The 22,788-nt window shown below is 44.9% G+C and overlaps 1 protein-coding gene across 6 annotated transcripts in view; it reads left to right on the forward strand.

Annotated features, from left to right (window-relative positions):
- Positions 1-18,384, forward strand: part of AUH (AU RNA binding methylglutaconyl-CoA hydratase) — a 219,048-nt gene extending 200,664 nt beyond the window's left edge. For 3 of the 6 annotated variants that reach the window (XM_065946653.1, XM_065946654.1, XM_065946658.1), the window contains 2 exons: positions 10,632-10,822; positions 13,869-14,076. In XM_065946653.1, the coding sequence (XP_065802725.1) occupies positions 10,632-10,822; positions 13,869-14,061 (384 nt within the window). In that variant the 3' untranslated portion in view covers positions 14,062-14,076. Of the gene's footprint in view, positions 1-10,631; positions 10,823-13,868; positions 14,077-15,348; positions 15,438-17,554 lie in introns of those variants that run through there. The other 3 variants (XM_065946655.1, XM_065946657.1, XM_065946661.1) reach the window with 3 other exon arrangements.
- Positions 18,385-22,788: the final 4,404 nt, after the last annotated feature.

Raw genomic sequence — 22,788 nt, forward strand, 5'->3', positions numbered from 1 at the left:
GCCTGGCAGATTGCAGTCCATGGGATTGCAAAGAATTGAACACACCTGAGCGACTAACACAGACTAAACTGAACATTAGTTTCCTACCGTGGCTGTAACAAATCATCACAAACCTGCTGACTTCAGTCAACATACATCTGTTATCTCACACTTCGGTAGTTCAGAAGGTTGACATGGGTCTCCTGGGGCAAGGAGCAAGGAGTCAGTGTGGCGGTCTGTCTGGAGGCTGCAGGGGAGCCTTGCCAGCTGCTGGTGGTCATCTGCATCCCTGGGACTGTGTCCTCACTCCTTCAGAGTAGCAACAGCAGGTCAAGTTCTTCCCCCACACCTCTGGTCTCTCATGTCCTCACCCACAGCTGGGACCTGAGACCATGTTGGATGCACGCAGCAGTCCAGGAAAGTCTCCCTATTTTAAGGTCAGGTGCTTAGCACCCTTCATTTTAATTTCCTTCATTTCACCTGCTACCCTAATCCCCCTTTGTCATGTAGCTTAACATATTTACAGGTTCCAGAGCTTAGGACACAGACATCTTTGAGGGGGACAGTATTCTGCTCACCACAACACAATGCTGTGCTGTGAAAAGTTGCTCCGCTTGTGTTCTATTCTTTGCGACCCCATGGACTGTAACCCACCAGGATCCTCTGTCCATGGGATTCTCCAGGCAAGAGTACTAGAGTGGGTTGCCATGCCCAGATAGATAAGAAAGGCTTCCTCAGTGATTAGTGCAAAGAAATAGAGGAAGATAATAGAATGGGAAAGACTAAAGATCTCTTCAAGAAAATTAGAGATACCAAGGGAACATTTCATGCACAGATGGCCACAATAAAGGACAGAAATGGTATGGACCTAACAGAAGAAGATATTTACAAGAGGTGGCAAATACACAGAAGAATTACACAAAAAAGATCTTCATGACCCAGATAATCATGATGGTGTGATAACTCACCTAGAGCCAGACATCTTGAAATGCAAAGTCAAGTGGGCCTTAGGAAGCATCACTATGAACAAAGCTAGTGGAGGTGATGGAATTCCATTTGAGCTATTTCGAATCCTAAACAATGATGCTGTGAAAGTGCTGCACTCAATATACCAGCAAATTTGGAAAACTCAGCAGTGGCCACAGGACTGGAAAAGGTCAGTTTCATTCCAATTCCAAAGAAAGGCAATGCCAAAGAATGCTCAAACTACCACACAGTTGCACTCATCTCACATGCTAGTAAAGTAATGCTCAAAATTCTCCAAGCCAGGCTTCAACAGTATGTGAACCATGAACTTCCAGATGTTCAAGCTGGATTGAGATCAAATTGCAAACGTCTGTTGGATGATAGAAAAAGCAAGAGAGTTCCAGAAAAACATCTTATTTCTGCTTTATTGACTATGGCAAAGTCTTTGACTGTGTGGATCACAACAAACTGTGGAAAATTCTGAAAGAGATGGGAATGCCAGACCACCTTACCTGCCTCTTGAGAAATCTGTATGCAGGTCAAGAAGCAACAGCTAGAACTGAACATGGAACAACAGACTGGTTCCAAACCAGGAAAGGAGTACATCAAGGCTGTATATTGTCACTCTGCTTATTTAACTTATATGCAGAGTACATCATGCAAAGTGCTGGGCTGGATGAAGCACAAGCCGGATCAAGATTGCCAGGAGAAATATCAATAACCTCAGATATGCAGATGGTACCACCCTAACGGTGGAAAGTCAAGAGAAACTAAAAAGCCTCTTGATGAAAGTGAAAGAGGAGAGTGAAAAAATTGGCTTAAAACTCAGCATTCAGAAAACTAAGATCATGGCACCTGGTCCCATCACTTCATGGCAAATAGTTGGGGAAACAATGGAAACAGTGACAGACTTTATTTTGGGGGGCTCTAAAATCACTGCAGATGGTGGCTGCAGCCATGAAATGGAAAGTTGTTTGCTCCTTGGAAGAAAAGCTATGACAAACCTAGACAGCTGATTAAAAAGCAGAGACGTTACTTTGCCAACAAATGTCCATCTAGTCAAAGCAATGGCTTTTCCATTGGTCATGTATGGATGTGAGAGTTGGACTCTAAAGAAAGCTGAGTGCCAAAAAATCGATGCTTTTGAACTATGGTGTTGGAGAAGACCCTCGAGGGTCCCTTGAACTGCATGGAGATCCAACCAGTCAATCCTAAAGGAAATCAGTCCTGAATATTCATTGGAAGGACTGATGCTAAAGCTGAAACTCCAAATCTTTGGCCACCTGGTGTGAAGAACTGACTTATCAGAAAAGACACTGATGCTGGGAAAGATTGAAGGTGGGAGGAAAAAGGGATGACACAGAATGAGATGGCTGGATGGCATCTGTGACTCGATGGACATGAGTTTGAGCAAGGTTCGGGAGTTGGTGATGGACAGGGAAGCCTGGCATGCTGCAGTCCATGGGGCCACCAAGAGTCGGACACGACTGAGTGACTGAACTGAACTGAACTTGCCATGCCTTCCTCCAGGGGATCTTCTGGACCAGGGAATTGAACCTGCAGCTCCTGCGGCTCCTGCATTGCCTGCAGATTTTTTACCATTGAGCCACTGGGGAAGCCCTGGGCTCACCAATTTCCCTCTTGTATCCTCCAGGAGACTTCTTTTTGCTAGTGGCAGTAAATGCTGCTATTAAGATTGGCCCCTGACGAACATTCTGTAGATGTCATCATAAGCCCCTCCGTGCTGCACTAGAGAACAGTCCATTGTTGAGACCGCCTCTGTCTTCACCCATTCAAACCTGAGCTGAGTTAAAAAATCCAAAGTGTGCACTGGGGACTTCCCTGGTGGTCTAGTGATTAAGACTCTGAGCTGCCGATGCAGCGAGTATGCGTTTGATCACTGGTCAGAGAACTAAGATCCCACATACCGCAGAGCATGGACAGAGGTTAAAAAAAAAGTGCACCATTTTAGGGAGAGACTAGGCCTTCCTTCTTGAGAGCTTGCTGGTCCCCAGTGGGTTTCTGGGCTGCACCCACTACTCTCACTCCCTTCCCAGCCCGAGGAGGAAAGGGCAGAGGACCCTGAAGGTTTAACACAGCTGTGACTCTTCCATGGTCAAAGGGACCCTTAGAATGTGGTGTTTGACTTGAATTAGTTCCTGGGCCATCCAGGGCTCTGGGGGTTTTTCCTTTCCTTCATCTTCTTCTTAGATAAGTCCCTAAGTGGCTGACCTTCACCTGCCAGCATCCCTCCCACCAAAGGGACCCCAGGGGGACATCCTGGTTGCTGAGTTGGCCCCTTGGGGGGGCCCATCCCTCTACCTGGGATCTCCTCATTTCCGGCGGTCAGAGCATATCTGCTTTGCTTTCTTCCACTGGACTGCTCAAAAGTGTGTGTATGTGTATTGTGTGTGTTCTCTGTTGCTTTGTGTGTGTTGTGTACATTTTGTGTTGTGTGTTGTGTACGCTTTGTGTGCTGTGTTTCTCTGTTTTGCGGGTTATGTGTGTTGTGTGTGTTGCGTACGGTGGGGTGGATGTGTTGTGTTATGTATGTGTGATGGGGCGTATGTGTGTTGTGTGCTGTGTAGGTTGTGTGTATTGTTTGTTGCATATGTTTTGTGTGTTGCTCCTGTTTTGTGTTGTGCGTGTGTTGTGTGCATTGGGTGTGTATGTGTGTTGTGTGCACAAGCAAAGGAGTCAGAGCTATGCACTGTGCCCATTGCCCTGACTGGCCATCTCTAAGTTAATGCTGTGTGGTTTCCCCTTTCTTACTTTGACTGTAGGTGGTATTTTATTTTCTGCTGTTGCTCTTCTGTGGAAATTGACTTTGTGAGGTTCGGGGGAAGAAGGTTTTGTCAGCATACATCTTTCTACTTTGGAAGAGAGCTGATCCATCATTCGGGGGCAGAGGAGGGTTTTGATCCAGGAGAATCCTTTGTGGGGGTGACGTCAGGAGTGGGGTGACAAGCGTGTCTCCAAGGTTTCATTTCTCTCTGCATTTCCCAATGACTCCGTCCTCATGGCGGGCCTCTGTTCACTTGGCTCCTACAGCTTCCTCCACTCATGTGAGGGAAGGCATATTTCTCACACATTAAAAGGAAGACTTAATAATTATTTTCTTATTCCTCTACTTTAAAAATGCAATTCACCTCAGAGAGTTACAACTCTGTTCCTCAGTTGACAGGCTAAGAAGAGCCACTCTCTTTATAATCAAATAAACACCTTGGTCACATGGATTTTGGAACCAGATGGATGGAAGCTGAACCTGCCTCATCTACCAGTGGATGGCTTGGTCAGTTTCATGTCTCTCTGATTCCCCAGTTCCTTTCCTCCTTCCTTCCTCCTCCACCCCTTCCTTCCTTCTTTCTCTCCTTTTAAAAAGGGGGTGATAATAACATGACCTCACACTGCAGGGACAACACACTGTTATGTGCAGGAACTGGCTCCCACCCAGATGGATCCAGGGGATTCGTACCTGAGAGATGAGTGGAGGTGGTGAGGGAGGGAATGGGCCCAGAGGGAGGAGTTGGGGGGAGAGCTGAACTGGAGGGGGGGGGGGCTTGGAGGGGACAGCTGGTGGAAGGGAGTAGTGTGGGACAGAGGGAGGACTGAACAGAGCTGATGCCAACAGTGACCTCAGCTAACCCCCAGAGGGAGGGTCCTTCAAAACGTCCCTGACTTTGGGCAGAGGCTCAAGTCTTTCCACTCTATGCTGACCAGCCACTGGATGTCAGCTGCCTGGAGGGATGTGGTTTGAGGACAGGGACCTCCCTGTTGTTCAGTCACTCAGTCTGCTCTGACTCTTTGTGACCCCATGGACTGCAGCACGCCAGGCTTCCCTGTCCTTCACCATCCCCTGGAGCTTGCTCAAACTCATGTCCAATGAGTAGGTGATGCCATCCAACCATCTTGTCCTCTGTTGGGCCCTACTCTACCTGCCTTCATTATTTCCCAGTATCAGGGTCTTTTCCAATGAGTCAGTTCTTTGCATTAGATGGCCAAAGTATTGGAACTTTAGCCTCAGCATCAGTCCCTCCAATGAATATTCGGGACTGATATCCTTTAGGATTGACTGGTTTGATCTCCTTGCAGACCAAGGGACTCTCAAGAGTCTTCTCCAAACACACCACAATTCAAAAGCATCAATTCTTTGGCACTCAGCCTTCTTTATGGTTCAACTCTCACATCCATCCATGACTACTGGAAAAACCATAGCTTTGACTATATGGACCTTTGTTGGCAAAATAATGTCTCTGCTTTTTAGTAAGTTGTCTAGATTTGGTCATTGTTTTTCTTCCCAGAAGCAACTGTCTATTAACTTAATGGCTGCAGTCACCATCTGCAGTGATTTTGGAGCCCAAGAAAATAAAGTCTGTCACTGTTTCCATTGTTTTCCCATCTATTTGCCATGAAGCCATGGGACCAGATGCCATAATCTTCATTTTCTGAATGCTGAGTTTTAAAGACAGCTTGTAAACGCTCCTCTTTCACCTTCATAAAGAGGCTCTTCAGTTTCTCTTCACTTTCTGACATTAGGCTGGTGTCATCTGCATATCTGACATTATTGATATTGCTCCTGGCAATCTTGATTCCAGCTTGTGCTTCATCCAGCCTGCATTTCACATAATGTACTCTTCATGCAAAGAGTTGACTCTTTAGAAAAGACCCCGATGCTGGGAGGGGTTGGGGGCAGGAGGAGAAGGGGACGACAGAGGATGAGATGGCTGGATGGCATCACCGACTCCATGGACGTGGGTTTGGGTAAACTCTGGGAGTTGGTGATGGACAGGGAGGCCTGGAATGCTGCGATTCATGGGGTCACAAAGAGTCAGACACGACTGAGCGACTGAACTGAACTGACTGAACTGACTCTTCATAGAAGCTAAATGTACTGAACTGACTCTTCATAGAAGCCTTAATGTACTCCTCTCCCAATTTTGAACAAGTCCATTGTTCCATGTTTGATTCTAACTGTTGATTCTTGACCTGCATACAGGTTTCTCAGGAGGCAGGTAAGGTGGTCTAGTATTCCCATCTCTTTAAGAACTTTACACAGTTTGTTGTGATCCACACAGTCAAAGGCTTTAGTGCAGTCAATGAAGCATAAGTAAATATTTTTCTGGAATTCTCTTGCTTTTTCTATGATCCAGTGGATGTTGGCAATTTGATCTCTGGTTCCTCTGCCTTTTCTAAATCCATCTTGAACTTCTGGTCTTGGTTCACCTACTATTGAAGCCTAGCTTGGAGAATTTTGAGCATTACTTCGCTAGCATGTGAGGTGAGTGCAATTGTGCAGACCTCCCTACACAGGGGAATAGACCTTACTGTCTTGAAGGGGATCTGGGTGGTATACCACAGCTTGGAAAAGAAGCAGGAAGCTGCATCACTGCATCTCAGATACCCTAGCCTCTCCTGATGGTGGCACCAGAAAAAGCCATGCACGCCCTGAGGATGTGCCCTCCGGTCTCCTGCACTTACTGACCTACCCTGACTCTCACAAGGCATGAGAGTTCCAAGTGGCAACCTCTGGGGACACAAAGCAGGACAGAAAAGGGGTCTTGGATCCAGGTAATCAGTAAAGAACTGCGCATCCAGTGTGAAGTGTCAGCTTTTTCCCCTAGCTCCCTCACCTTGGCTGGGTAAAGACAGGTCACCTAAGACCACTCAAGACATTTCATAAAAAGATCATTCAGTGAATAAAGCCCTAGCATCTGGCTTGACCAAGCACCTCCATCTTGCAAGCCTCTTCAAGGGATGTGTGTGTCTGTGTCCTGGGCACTAGAGATTAGCAGAGCCTCTATAATACAGAGGAGATTTAGTGTGGTTCAGTTTTTGCCAAGGAACAAACCATCTCCCTATTTGGTGCTCAGCACCACACTGTATTTTATTGCTCAGAATTCTGTGGATCAGTGTTTGGACAGGGCTCTGCAGGGCCAGTTCTTCTGCACTTGGCATCAGCTGGGGTCTGATGTCTTCTGTGGTTGTGTTCAACTGAGAGCTCTACCAGCTGGAATGTCCCAAATGGTGTCCCATCTCCAGGGCCTCTCCTGGGGACCTCTGGTCACTCACTTGTCCAGCCTGGACCTCCTGGCATGACAGTGACCTGACACTGCTTGGGAGAGAGTAGATGCCCAAACCTTCTTAAGGACTGGATGCAAAAATCTCAGAAGGTCATTTCTGCTGCAGTCTGTGGTCAGAGCAATAGACTGGTCAGTCCAGTTTCAAGGGGAGAGGAAGTGACTCTAAGCCTGTGAGCCAGAGCAGGGATTCAATGAGATCATATTTGGACAAAAAGTAGCATGTGCCAATATTGATCAGTATTCCCTACACAGCAGTGTTTTCATTGCTGTGACCCACTTTGGTCCTCAGTTGGTGTTCGTGGTAGTTCCCTTGTATCCATTCTGTCCTAGGGAGCTGGCATGTGGGGTGTATACAGCGTGTGCTTGATGGACACAACCACACACCCTCGGCGCTTCTCTTTCTGGGGATGGGATTTATTCAAGGAGTTCCTTTGTGTGGAAGCTCAAAACCTTGACTCCCTGCTGTGGTCTCCTGGGAAGTTTTAAAAATCCACATGCCTGAGCCTACCCAGGCTGCTAGATCAGGATCTCTGGAGGTGGGATACAAGTTATTGTCCTGGTCAAGCCACAAATAGCAGTCATTGATTTCCATGAATGGACATGTGCCTAGAATTTCGATCAATGTGTACTTGTTTTAAACCTAACTGCGGACAAGAATGATACCTACCAGAAATGGGAAAGGGTACAGTATATGGGGTACCAGCCTGGCACAAACATTCCTGTGCTTTCCACCAGCAAAGCTGTTCACACTTACAGCACATGAGATGAACAACTTAGCCTTTTCAGGTTGATTAAATAAACATAGGATTTGAGGCTGGAATTGTGGACAAAAGTCTTGGGTTTAACTCCGGGCTCTATTGGCTGGCTGGAGAGTGAGAGACAGAGCATCTGTCTGGACGTACTCGTGCTTACGTTTGTGACTGTGACACGAGTAGTAACACTTGAACATTCGTAGTATAGCTTATGAATTATGCAGAATACATTTGCATTCTCATTTTGGTCGCAGCACTGAAAATAGAAATAAAAAAGTCTGGAAGTTAGAGCAAGAAGCAAAGGCAGCAAGGAGCAGAGCCAAATGATATTCTTAGAACTTTATATTTCAGGTGGAAAGTTGAAGTCACAAATCCAGACAGATCTCTCTTTCTTTCTCTAATTAATTATACGTTGTGAAGTCAGGGTGTGGGCTGGTGTATTCCTTTTTTTTTGAAAAACCGCATTTGACAGCTCTAGGTATCTAGGATTTCATCAGTGTCTCCAGGTGCGCTGTAATTCATGTGAAATGTACACCTGATTGCATAACTGCATGATATTACCCATGTTTCTCCATCAGGCACACTTACATCATCTCAGGAGGAGGAGGAGAAATCTCACAGCACTCTTTCACTGTGAAGGAAAAGGTGTCACTCTTTTCCTTTTATAAAGGAATAACTTTAAAAATAATTTAAAACTGTAATAGGAAACTGAAAAATATCCACAGTCCTTAAAATGTTCAATAACCTGCCCTGCCTTTCATATTTTGGGCTTGCAGCAGAACAAAGTGATTCTGGTCTGGGTTTTGGAACTGGGTCACTTGGGTTCAGTTTTGCCACCTACGAGGTCATGGGACCTTAGGTAGCTCATGTGGCTGTTTCCTACCTCAGTTTCCTAGCCTGTAAAGAGAAGATAACAATTGTAACCCCCTTGTAGGATTGTTAGGAGGATTCAATGCATGAATGTGTGTGAAGTGCTTAGAACAGTGCCTGGCATGGGGTGAAAATCAATTAACTATGATGATCACCATTATTCTTGACTGCCTATGCTTAAAAAAGTAGACACATGTACACACACATGACAAACACATATACACAATTACATGCGTATGAACAGCCACACATACATGCACAGACACACACACAGACCTGTGGACACACACACACACTTTTTCCCACAAGCGATAGCATCATGCTCTCCATGTGGGGTTGTAGCTTGCTCTGATTTTCACCTCACAATAATCATGAATTTTTTCCCAGGAGGTCTGTCTTCCTCCAGGGCCGCCACTCCTCTCCTGGTGGGCATGTGGTTGTTCTGAGGTTTCTCTGTCACACATGCAAGGCTTGGCCTGGGTTGGGGATACACAATTTTAATTACTCACCAAGATTTGTGCTGGTTTGCATTGCTACTGATGGTGGGGGTTTCTGTCTCCACTTCACCATGGGAGTGGACATATCCCTGGGCTCTGGCAACCCAATCATTGAGAAATGCACTGTCCTTATTTTAATTTGCATTTCTATAATTATTATTTGTGTGATGGCCTCTCATTTGTCTTGTGCAAAGTGCAAATACCATTCTGAACAGTGTCAATATATTTTTTGGCCTTCACTGTTTTATAGCTGATCCTTTTTTCTACGAACAACAACAACAAAAACCCATGTACAGACAATCCACAATTTACTCAAGCCTGTAATTTGCCAAATTAGCACATTTAGGTGAAAAAGATTTCTAAATTTGGGACCTTGATGTTGTTTCCAATTGTAATATTTTTGAAGTGCTCATCCTTACAAACCAAATCCATCATGCGCTGTCCTTCCTCCAAAAAGTGATCACTAAATACCTATCTGTGTGTGGGTCATAATGTTTTTAGGCTTTTAGGTTACACCAGTAAACAAATTTTTTTAAGAACCCTGCTGTGTGGAATTTATAATCCATCCCAGATAAAGTGGGAACTGAGATGTGGGCCCCAAGATAGGAGGTGGCTGCTCTGGGTGGAGTCTTGGATTGGGGTCCCCAACTTGCTTCATGCCCCACATCCCCACCCCCAGGCTGTGATGGAGAACATGTATGCAGGAGGACAGATGGTCTTTCCCTCCTGATGCCCTGGAGGCTACAAGGCATGATGGGCCGATGGCACTTCCAAGGCACTGAGCTCTTTTCTATCCAGGTTAGAAAATGAAGCCCAGTCCCTGGGTGCTGGCCCACCTTTCCTGCCTTTCTCCGAGGAACGCTTCAAGGAGGAAGTATGGCTAATCACACTCAGGCTGCTTTGAATATGTACACACACAGCCAGCTCCTCTGGACTCACTGGGTCTGGCGAGGGCAAGCCAGGCTTCAGGGTTGCCCAGAGGCCTGCGGGGACCAGCCCTGAGCTTGCACCCGGCTCCCTGGCCGGCCTCTCACACTAGTCAATGAGGGCTGGTCCTGCACCCTCAGCTCCAAGTTGAAGTACCCGAGAAGAACTTCAGGGGCTTTTCTTCAGCCAGTCCTTATCTCTGACCAAGCAAGTGGCAGTTGTCAGTCAGCCAGGCCAGCCAGTCAGTCACGAGTGGGATCATGTTATAGATGGCAGTTGTTGCTGACCTGTGTGGCTGGGGTTCAATTCCCCACATCCTCAGGGAACAATTCACAGACGTCTGCAAAGCCCAGCACTGCAGTGCTCACTGTGGCCTTCGGGGAGCTGTGGGACCACGAACATGGGGGTTGTGGGAGGCCCCATCCTTCTCTCACAGAGCCTGTGCTGGAACACCTTCCAAGGTAGTGATTGCGCAGTGTGTTAGTTTCCTGGGCTGCTGTAACTAACTGTCACCAATGTATGGCTTAAAACAGCACAGTTCTATCCCCTTTCTGTTCTAGAGGCCAGAAGAGTTTCACCAGGCTGAAGCCATGGTGTCTGGGGAAGAATGCATTTCCTTGGTTGTTTCAGCTTCTAGAAGCCACCTATGTTCCTTGGCTCTTGGCCCATTCCTCCATCTTCAGGATGCATCACTCCAGGCTTTTCTCCCACCATCACACCCTCTTCCTTTCTGCTGTCAGTCTCCCCCTGGGTAAGGACCTCTGGGATTACATTGGGCCCACCCCAAAATCCTTAATCACACCAAAGTCCCTTTTGCCATATGAGGTGAACTTCACAGGTTCCAGGATTAGGAATGGACAGTTCTGGGGGCTTGTTCAGCTGACCACAGGCAGGAACCCCTTGGATGGACACATACTGATTCTCTGGGCAAGGATGGTAGGAGGGGGCGTCCAGACAAAGAGGGCAGCGCACACCACCATGGCCCACTCCTGGTGAGTCAAGGAGCGAGTCAGGCAGAGCCACTGCAGCCCAGGTCAGATCTACGCTGGTTAGTTTCACAGTGTCAGCCACCCTAAAGAGAGTGTGGGTCCTTATGGGGAACTATATACCAGCCGGGGAGGCTGGAGTGAGGGATGCAACGCCGGCAACCGTGCAGAACGGTGTGCCATGTCTACCTCGACCTTTCCCCCAAATCATGCAGAGTTGTGGAGATTAGGTAGATGCTGTGAGGAGTCCAGGGCCAGAGAAGTTGGAGGAGAAATGCCTAATGGGGGACAGTGAACTTGGGGGCGCTGGGATGATTGGAAAGAGTGGCCAAATGGACCGATGCTGGGAGGATAAAACTCACCAACCTGACCCTGGACCCGTAGAAAACTGCCCGTGTGGGTCTTCACAAGCTGTGAAGGCCCAGCCCGGGCTGCCCGCCTGCTAGTTTGGAACTTACTCTCCCCTCATTTTGTGACCATCTGTAGTGATTGATTTCCCTCAGCTCCTTGAGGGCCACATCTAAACAAATCCATGTCTCTGTCACCTTCAAAGTTCCCACCTAGCCCTGCACACCCACTGCTGAAAGCTTGTTCCGCCCTGTGTGGCGAATGGGCCAGCGGCCGGCTGGGGGTCAGGGTGAGGGACAGAGTCGCCCCTGTGTGGGAGAATTCACAGTTGTCCTCAGATGGCACGGTTGGCGGGGAAGGGTCCGAGACCCCCTGGAGACTTCCAGCGACCCTCGTCCTCCAGTTGGCGGCTCACTTTATGTGCATGCGTGCAGAAGTGCTCAGTCGTGTCCGACTGTCTGCACCCTCCTGGACTGTAGCCTGCTGGGCTCCTCTGTCCATGGGATTCTCCAGGCAAGAATACTGGAGTGGATTGCCATGGCCTCCTCCAGGGGATCTTCCTGACCCAGGGATCAAACTCGCGTCTCTTGGGTTCCCTGCGTTGGCAAGTGGGTTCTTTACCACTAGCGCCACCTGGAAAGCCCACTTTATCTGCATAACATTACACAAATAATGTTGATTTCAGGCAACTCTCATGTGATCCCTGGAGAAGGCAATGGCACCCCACTCCAGTACTCTTGCCTGGAAAATCCCTTGAACAGAGGAGACTGATGGGCTACAGTCCATGGGGTCGCTACGAGTAGGACACAACTGAATGACTTCACTTTCACTTTTCACTTTCATGCATTGGAGAAGGAAATGGCAACCCACTCCAGTGTTCTTGCCTGGAGAATCCCAGGGACGGGGGAGCCTGGCGGGCTGCCGTCTATGGGGTCGCACAGAGTCGGACACGACTGAAGCGACTTAGCAGCAGCAGCAGCATGTGATCCCTGACTGCTCTTAGATAATTGTGAGCCTTGGGCTGTTGCCCAGTACCTCACTGGTTGTCATAAACAAGGTCCCCTATAGGCTGACCTGACATCTGGCCCTGTGCCAAGGAGAGTGGCAGGAACTTGCCTGCATCTCCTGAAATGGGCCTGCGGTGTGGCCACGCACCACCCTGAGAACCCTGGCAAGTCTGAGAGGCCCATCCAGGTGAAGAAGCAGTAACAAGTCAATCCCAAGTGGCAGGTGGGGCATGTAGCAGGTGTGGGCCCCCAGAGACACATGCCAATGTCAGGTGGCTGCCTCCATCCTCTACCCACTTCACACCCTGAATAGCTCAGCTCTCCCTTCTTCTGGGGGATGTTTAGCCCCAGGCTGATGGGAATGCGGGGCAGAGCCATGTAGCCAGGGCCTTGCTGAGAAGCATGTGTGTGGTGTTCAGAGTCTCCGGCCAGGCCCCAGCCGCTGCCCATACCTCTGCTGGTTGCTGCTTTGCCTCTCTGAGCTTCAGACCCCTCCCCAGGACCCGTTCATGTTCAGCTGGACCCTCTCATGGCCTGAGCGCTGTTCCCCACACCCCCAAATCCATCCACCTCAGAAATCTTCCCTGCCAAACCACAGACACAATACTCAGCTTGTTCCCTGGCAAACACACTTTCTGCAGGCAAACTTGATGAGCCACAAGCTGGGTGTATCATGAAATCAAATATCACCCTGGAATTTTTTGATTGTCCTTAAAATGTGAGGGTAAGTGGGGTCAGCCTCCTTCAGAGCAGTGTAAGCAGGTTGCAGAATGTTAACTTTGTAAAATAAAACCTCTGGTACATGGAAAATTAAATGAATCTGTCATACAGTGTGAAGTGAGAAAGTGAAAAACAGATGTTGAATATTAATGCATATATTCAGAATCTTGGGCTTCCCAGGTGGCCCAGTGGTAAAGGATCCACCTGCCATTGCAGGAGATGCAGGAGTTCGACCTCTGGGTCGGGAAGATCCCCTGGAGTAGGAAATAGCAATCCACTTCAGTATTCTTGCTTGGAAAATTCCATGGATAGAGGAGCCTGGTGGGCTATAGTCCATGGGGTTGCACAGAATCAGACACGGCTGAGCATGCACTCATAGAATGGAATCTAGAAAAATGATGCAGATGAACCTATTTGCAAGACAGGAATGGAGATGCAGACAGAGAACGAACATGTGGACACAGTGGGAGAAGGAGGAGGGTTGGACGAACTGGGATGGTAGCCCTGACATATATACACCACCTTACGTAAAATGAATAGCTAGCTGAAAGCTGCTATGCAGCACAGGAAGCTCAGCTCCGCGTTCTGTGGTGACCTAGAGGGGTGGGATGGAGGGTGGGAGGGAGGCTCAAGAGGGAGGGGATATATATATACATGTAGCTGATTCACTTTGTTGTGCAGTAGAAACTATAACAAGATTGTAAAGCAATTATACTCCAATAAAATTTTTTCAAAGAAAAGAAAATAAAGGGATCACCAGTGATGATGGGATCCCAGGATATGGGACTCCTACATATTCACTATGGAGGTTGCAGAAGAAGAAAGGGCCACATCATTTCCAGTTTGCACCTGGAAGTAATCACACTGAGGTGAAGCTTGGGGCTGACTCAGAAAAACGGAGGAGCTTCAAGCACTCTTGTAAGATGTGAGGTGACCCAAGCCTCTGTGCTGTCAGCATCCGGCTGAGGACTCTGCTGTCTGCCCTGCAAACACTCAGGAGTGGTTATGGGGCGGGACTTCTGCTCTGAAGCAAGAAATTTCTCAATTCGGGAGTTGCGGTAATGTCCCTGCTCCTTGTTAGGGGCCAGAATCCTTCTCCCACTTTGTCATCACTCCAGGAATGATCTCACATGCAGATCAGGCTGCCAGGCACGTCTCAGACCTGGCATTTCTAGGCACAAAGACCGAGACACCATCCCCACTTTTCTCTCCAGAAGCAAAGGGGAAGGTGAAGGATATGACTGGATCAGCAGAGATAATCTTGCATTCATTCATGTCTATTTACTTATCCATTCATTTATTTATTTAGGCTGTGCAGCACAGCTTGCGGGATCTTAGTTTCCTGACCAGGGATTGAACCTGAGTCTTTGGCAGTGAATGCAAGGGCGTCTAACCACTGGATCACCAGGGAATTCCTCATTCATGTCTATTTTAAACATCAACTGGGGAGTTTGACACCCTGAGTGTCATCACAAACTACCCTCATCAGTAGCTAATGCTTGTGCTCAACTGTGTCCAACTCTTTGCAACCCCATGGACTGTGGCGCCTCTGAAACGGGGTTTCCCAAGGCAAGAATACTGGAGTTGGTTGGCATTTCCTTCTCCAGGAGATCTTCTTCACCTGGTGATCAAACTAGCATCTCTTGCATCCTCTACATTGGCAAGTGGATTCTTTACCACTGTGCCATTGGGGAAGCCACTTATCAGCAGCTGCTGCTGCTGCTGCTAAGTCGCTTCAGTCGTGTCCGACTCTGTGCGACCCCATAGACGGCAGCCCACCAGGCTCCCCCGTCCCTGGGATTCTCTAGGCAAGAACACTGGAGTGCGCTGCCATTTCCTTCTCCAATGCATGAAAGTGAAAAGTGAAAGTGAAGTCGCTCAGTCGTGTCCGACTCTTCGCGACCCCATGGACTGCAGCCCACCAGGCTCCTCTGTCCATGGGATTTTCCAGGCAAGTGTGTCAGTAGCTAATTACCTACAATTCCCACCAGAACTAACAGCTGTAAAATCACACATCCTAGAGACTCTTCTAGCACAGTGCATCACACACAATCTTTGGTGAAGGACTGCATCTTTTTAGTTGTTCTCAATCTCTTTTGGACTAGCATTTTTGTAAGAGGCAATAAGCATGAATTACTGAAAAATGGGCACACATTGGATGTGGTCAGAGTTCAGATGATTGTAAAAGTTCTAAGCTCTCACTTGTCTGCTTTCAGTGTCCCTGTCATGGAGCAGGACGAGCAGCTTGCAAATGGGCCAAGGCTGCAGACCACACTGGAATCATGCTGGCAGCCCAACGCCCCAGGTTCTCTGCGTTCCTATTTCAATCATGAACAAGCTTTATATTGTCTTTATAAACCTCCAGTACTGTCAAGCTGCCAGCCACAAAGTCTTTTGTCAGACCGTAGACCCCAAATTTTCAACTGAGAAATGTGGTCACTATTGGTTTTCTATTGCTGTGTATATTTCCCTCTCTGGGAACTCCTAAAGAAATTATTCTATGGAGGGATGCTTGGCCATGTTGAATGACACCTGGGCATGTTCATTTGGTCAGAGTCACTGTTGGAACTCAGTTTTATCCCCTAGGTAGCATGCTGGTTCTTAATAACTAGCTAAAGAAGCTCTCACTTCTCATTATCACAGATCTTCTGAGCAGGAAGGTCACTTAGCTACACAGTGAAAAACCACAAGAACATCTGTCAAAATAGAAACTGCAATGCTTTCTTCAAAGAATTCACATTTACACATTTATAAATTCTGCTGCACACGCCAGTTATAGGGAGCACAGGCCAATTTTCCTCCTGGATTTTTCTATATCGTTCCCTTTAAAACACATAGTTTTTCCAGGGTTCTAGTACTATATTTGGGTTTCTGCTAAACCAGTAATTTGGTTTTCTGGGTTTCTTTGCCAGAAGTTTCTTTTTTTCTTTTGAAGCAATCATTTATTACCAAACACTGCAAGATCTTAAAAGACATCATGAAATGAAGTTTAATATTACAATGGGAGTTGAAGTTGGTTTTTAGTGGCTTGAATTAGTCATTTCTGTTATGGTGGAGCTGACTTCAATTCTGAGATTCTCATGAAAGTGTTAGTTTGTTAACTTAGATGCTTTAAAAAATGTCCTTTTTCAGAGGGGTCATATTTTGTTAACGTTATGATGCTGATGTCATGTTTGTCTCAGAAAATATGTCGGGAAGTGTTCCCTCCGCCTCCTATTTCCTGAAAGAGTTTGTGCACTGTTGATGTTACTTCTTTGAATATTTGACAGGTTTCACTTATGAAACCTGGTGGGTTTTGTTTGGAGTCTGGATCTGGAGTTTCCTTGAGGAGGAGGTTTGTGATGACAAACTCAACTTCTTTTGTAAATACAAGGCTATTCCCATTTTCTCCTTCATCTTGTGTAAATTTTGGTAAGCTGTAGTTTTCAAGGAATTTGCCCATTTTATTCAGTTGCCAAAATGATTGGCATAGAGTTTTTTTACAAAATTGGCTTAGAGACACCTTGCTGGTAAATGGTTAAGAATCTGTCTTCCAAAGCAGGAGATGTGGATTGTTTCCCTGGTCAGGAAACAAAGATCCCACATGCCGCAGAGAAACTAAGACTGTATCACAACTAGAGAAGGCCACACGCTGCAATGAAAGATCCCATGTACTGCAACTAAGACCCGATGTAGCCAAATAAATAAATGTTAAAAAAAAAATTGGAGCTTTAAAAAAATTGGCTTCTTATCCTTCTAATATCTAGAATATCTAAAATGATCACCAATCTTTCATTCTTGATATTGATGAGATGTTCTGTTATGAATTTTTAATTGAGTTTATTTTGTTGTTTTTAAGACTAGGATTTAGCTTTGCAATTTCTTGGCATTGTCTATTTTCTATTTTGTTGATTTCTGTTCTCTGTTACTTCTTTCCTTCCACTTACTTTGGGTTTACTTTGCTCTTCTTTTTTTATTCCCTTGGGGTGGACATTTCCTCTTTCCTAACATATGTATTTAAAGCTGAAACTTCTCTTTAGCCACTGCTTGAGCTGTATGCTGTACATTTTTGTATTTTCACTATCATTCAGTTTGAAATATTTTCTGAATTATCTCTGATTTCTTTTTTTGAAACATGAATGATTTAAAAGTGGGTAGTTTAATTTCTAAATATTAGAAGTTTCCTTATTTATCTTATTGTTTTTGATTTCTAATTTAATTACTTTATAGTCAGAGAATTTGCTTCATATATTTTCAGATCTTTTAATTTTTTTGAAATTTGCATTATGTGCAATTTTCTATGTGTACTTGAAAAGACTATCTAATGATGTATAAGTAGAAATTAGGTTAAAATAAATAATGATGTTCAACTCCTCTCTGTATCTACTCTTGTTTTTTCTAATTGATCAATAAATCACTAAGAGGACTTCCCTGTTGGTGCAGGGGGCAAGGATCTGCCTGCCAATGCAGGAGACGTGACTGCAATCCCTGATCTGGGAAGATCCCACATGCCGCAGAGCAAGTAAGCCCATAGCCTGCAACTACTGAGTCCATATGCTGCAACTACTGAAGCCTGTGTGCTTAGAGCCTGTGCTCCATAAGAGAAGCCATTGCAATGAGAAGCCTGCACACGCCAAGGAAGAATAACCCCCACTCACTGCAACCAGAGGAAGTCCATGCAAAGCAATGAAGACCCAGCACAGCCATAAATACATAAAATAAATTGCTGAGAAATGAATGGTAAATCTCTTACTATGATTGCTTCTTTCTCCAGAAAACTAAGCAGAGAAAGGGACTTTTCATCTGATAAAGGGCATCTGTGAGAAACCTAGGGTTAACACAACACTGTCTGTACTGTTGAAATACTGAATACTTTCTCTCTAAGATCAGGAGCATGATAAGGAAGTATGTTTTCTCTCATAATTTGTGGTCAACATTGCACTGAGACTCTAGCTATGGCAGTAAAACAAGAAGAAGATGTGAAAGGCATAAAATGGTGGGGAAGAAATAAAACTGTATTTGAATGTGGCGTGATTGTTTATGTAGAAATATCAGGAAATCTACAAAACCACTTGTATTAGTTGCAGGATACATGTTAATGTAAAAATTAATTGCCTATGTATATATTAACAGCAAGCAACTGGAAATTATGTTTATTTAAAAGTTTCATTTGTAATATCAAATAGAATACTTAAGATGCATTTAACAAAATATATACAGATCCTGTTCATAGAAAGCAGCAGACCATTGCTGAGAGGAACTTCTAAAATGTCTGAATTCATGGAGAGATGTACCATGTTCATGGATTGGAATTCTCAGTAATGCTGAGACATCAATTCTGCTCAAGTTGATCTACAACTTCAATGTGATTCCAGTCAAAATCGCTGCAGGGTTTTGTGTAGATATAACAAAGTTAATTCTAAAATTTCCTTGAAAATACAGAGGACCTAGAATGGTCAAAGCAATTTTTTTCAAAGTTGGAAGAAAGGTAGTATATGAGTTATGAATTCCTACAAAGCTGCAGTAAGCAAGTGGTATGGAATTAAAGCCAGAATGAACATACCCACCAATTGAATGTAACAGAGACCCAAGCAAAGATGGTCAGTTAATTTTTAACAATGATGCCCACTCAATTCAATAAAAGCAAATATTTTTCATAGAACACAAAAAGCACGTACCATTAACAATGATATGCCAGATTTATCAAAATTTAAAACTTTTGTTCTTTGAAATATACCATTAAGAAAATGCAGATACCAGTCCAGAAAAGGAGAAAATATTAGCAAGACCTATATCTAATACATGACTTGTAAACATATTTTACCAACAGAATATAAATTTCAATAGTAAAAGAGCAAACAGTACAATTATAAATGGGAAAATGATTTGAACACTTTTTCAAAAATGACATATAAATGACTGATAAACACACAGAAAGATGTTCAACATTAAGAGTTTGAGAAATGCAAACAAAACTACAAGGCGATACCACTACACACCCACTAGGATGGCTAAAATTAAGAGTCTTGGTAGGAATGCAAAATGGTGCCAACACTGCTGACAGTTTCTTAATATATCTGTCATATGGCCCAATTTTTCCACTTCTAGATATTTATCCAACATAAATGAAGACTTATGTCCACACAAAGAACTCTATGTTCGTAGTAGCTTCATTCACAATAGCTTGTCCACAGCTGCTTGAATCACCACTTTGTAGTACAGGGTTTCTTGGAGATACTGCAGGCTTGGTTCCAAACTGATAAAACAATTATAATTATAGAGTGAGTCATATGAATTTTTTGGTTTCCCAGGGCATATAAAAGTTCAGTTCAGTTCAGTCGTTCAGTCGTGTCTGACTCTTTGTGACCCCATGAACCACAGCATGCCAGGCCTCCCTGTCCATCACCAACTGCCGGATTCTACCCAAACCCATGTCCATTGAATTGGTGATGCCATCCAGCCATCTCATCCTCTGTCGTCCCCTTCTCCTCCTGCTCTCAATTTTTCCTAGCATCAGGGTCTTTTCAAATGAGTCAGCTCTTTGCATCAGGTGGCCAAAGTTTGGAGTTTCAGCTTCAGCATCAGTCCTTCCAATGAACACCCAGGACTGATCTCCTTTAGGATGGACTGGTTGGATCTCCTTGCAGTCCAAAGGACTCTCAAGAGTCTTCTCCAACACCACAGTTCAAAAGCATCAATTCTTTGGTGCTCAGCTTTCTTTATAGTCCAACTCTCACATCCATACATGACTACTGGAAAAACCATAGCCTTGACTAGACGGACCTTTGTTGACAAAGTAATGTCTCTGCTTTTTAATATGCTGTCTAGGTTGGTCATAACTTTCCTTCTAAGAAGTAAGTGTCTTTTAATTTCATGGCTGCAATCACCATCTGCAGTGATTTTGGAGCCCCAAAAAATAAAGTCAGCCACTGTCTCCCCATCTATTTGCCATTAAGTGATAGGACTGGATGCCATGATCTTAGTTTTCTGAATGTTGAGCTTTAAGCCAACTTTTTCACTCTCCTCTTTCACTTTCATCAAGAGACTCTTTAGTTCTTCTTCACTTTCTGCCATAAGTTCTGTGTCATCTGCATATCTGAGGTTATTGATATTTCTCCCAGCAATCTTGATTCCAGCTTGTGCTTGCTCCAGCCCAGCATTTCTCATGATGTACTCTGCATATAAGTGACAATATACAGCCTTGACGTACTCCTTTTCCTATTTAGAACCAGTCTGTTGTTCCATGTCCAGTTCCAACTGTTGCTTTCTGATCTGCATACAGGTTTCTCAAGAGGCAGGTCAGGTGGTCTGGTATTCCCATCTTCTTCAGAATTTTCCACAGTTTATTGTGATCCACACAGTCAGAGGTTTGGCATAGTCAATAAAGAAGAAATAGATGTTTTTCTGAAACTCTCTTGCTTTTTCAATGATCCAGCAATGTTGACAATTTGATCTCTGGTTCCTCTGACTTTTCTAAGTCCAGCTTGAACATCTGAAAGTTCACGGTTCACATATTGCTATAAAAGTTATGCTTATACTATACTGAAGCCTATTAAGCATACAGTAGTGTCATTTCTACAAAGCACAATATGCATACCTGAATTTAAAAATACAAAACAAAACATTTATAACAGTAACATCAAAGATCACGAATCACAGTTACCATAACAAATATAGTAATAATGAAAAAATTTGAAATATTACAGGAATTACCAACATTTTTGATCAGTGGTGTCCAACTCTTTGGGACCGCATGGCCTGTAGCCCTCCACGATCCCCTGTCCATGGAATTTTCCAGGCAAGAATACTGGAGTGGGTTTCCACTCAGGGGATCTTCCCGACCCAGTTCTTGAACTTGCGTCGCTTGTGTCTCCTGAGTTGGTGGGCAGATTCTTTACCACTGAACCACCTGGGAAGCCCCAACACAGAGACACATGAAGAGAGCAAACGTTATTGAAAAAACAGTGTCAGTCAACTTGCTGGAAGCAGGGTTGCCACCAACCTTCAATTTGTAAGAAGCACAATATCTGAGAGGTGCCATGAGTTGAAGAATAGTAAAACAAACAAGGTACATGCATTTAGTGGGAAACTATTCAGCAATTGAATATAATGAACTCTTGACATAACATGAATGAATCTCAAACTCATTATGCAGGGTGAGTAAAGCCAGATAGTATATACTTTATGATTCCTTTGATATACAGATTTTAAAATGCAAACTAATCTATAGTGACAAAACTCAGATCAGTGGTGGCTTGAAGCTGAGGGTGAACAGAGGGGCTTCAGAGAAGCTATAGGGCTCTCCTGGAGATGGTGAGAATGTCCTATATCCTGACTGTGGCCTTGATTCTGAGAGGATGCATCTCAAAAGTCCTTAGACTGTAAACTTTAAAAGGGTGTATTTTATTGGATATAAATCATACCCTCAATCAGGTTTGGAAAAAGGTACTCCACCTCAAGTGGGGGATGACCAAGGACTTGAACAGAGAACAAGAACCCTGGAAAAGCTGGGTGGTAGCAGCATGGTTACATACACAAATGTGCACATGCACCCATGGATTCACTGGAGTGTAACCTGAGATCAATGCATCTCACTCACTGTAATATGTAAATTTCATACCTCAATTAAAAAAAGGAAAAGTCCTTGTTAATTATCAGAAATGAACTACACTGAGTAGTGTTTTAGGCCAAGGTTAATTCCTATAAGTTTTCAACAGAGGCTTTTTTCTTTCCTGTAAAGAAAACTTATATTCTTTTGAATTAGTTTTCATCCATTGGATTTGCTTAGAATGGCACAACCCAATTAAAGAGTATGAAATCTGGAAGGACTGATGCTGAAGCTGAAGCTCTAATACTTTGGCCACCTGATGTGAAAGAGTCAAGACTCATTGAAAAAGACCCTGATGCTGGGAAAGATTGAAGGAATGAGGCACGACAGAGGATGAGATAGTTGGATGGCATCACCAATACAACGGACATGAGTTTGAGCAAACTCCGGGAGATAGAGAAGGACAGGCAAGCCTGGGGTGCTGCAGTCTATGGGGTCACAAAGAGTGAGATACAACTGAGCAACTGAATAACAACAGCAATGAAATCTGCATCTCTTTAGGGTTCAGTTGGTATCTCAGGATAGTTGCTAGTGTATTCTAAAATGAAATGTTAGGCGCTCAGTTGTGTCTAACTCTGCGACCCCATGGACTGTAGCCTGCCAGCCTCCTCTGTCCATGGGATTTCCCAGGCAAGAATACTGGATCAGGTTGCTATTCCCTTCTCCAGGGGATCTTCCTGATCTAGAGATCAAACCTGGGTCTCCTGCATTGCAGGCATATTCTTCACCATCTGAGCCACCAGGGAAGTAAGTATATTCTAGGGTTCCTGCAAATTGACCTTGGACTTTTAGTTTGCATTGCTGAAGTAAGAGATCCTACCTTTCGTTGACTCCTTGTTTTTGAGTGGGAAATTGATCTCTGGGTCTGTTCTGATCATGTGATGAAAGATTGCCCACTTCCCTTTGCTTTTGCATTGCTGTTGGACAGTTTTTACTGGAGGCACCATTTCCCATTTGTGCTACAGAATTCTAGGATGGTCCCAGCACCTGAGTCACCTGGTGGCATTCCTGGGGTTATGTTTCTTTACATAGCAAAAAGGAACTTGCAGATATAGTAAAGGGTGCTCAT

This window comes from Muntiacus reevesi, chromosome 10 (assembly GCF_963930625.1).
Source record: "Muntiacus reevesi chromosome 10, mMunRee1.1, whole genome shotgun sequence".
NCBI lineage: Eukaryota > Metazoa > Chordata > Mammalia > Artiodactyla > Cervidae > Muntiacus > Muntiacus reevesi.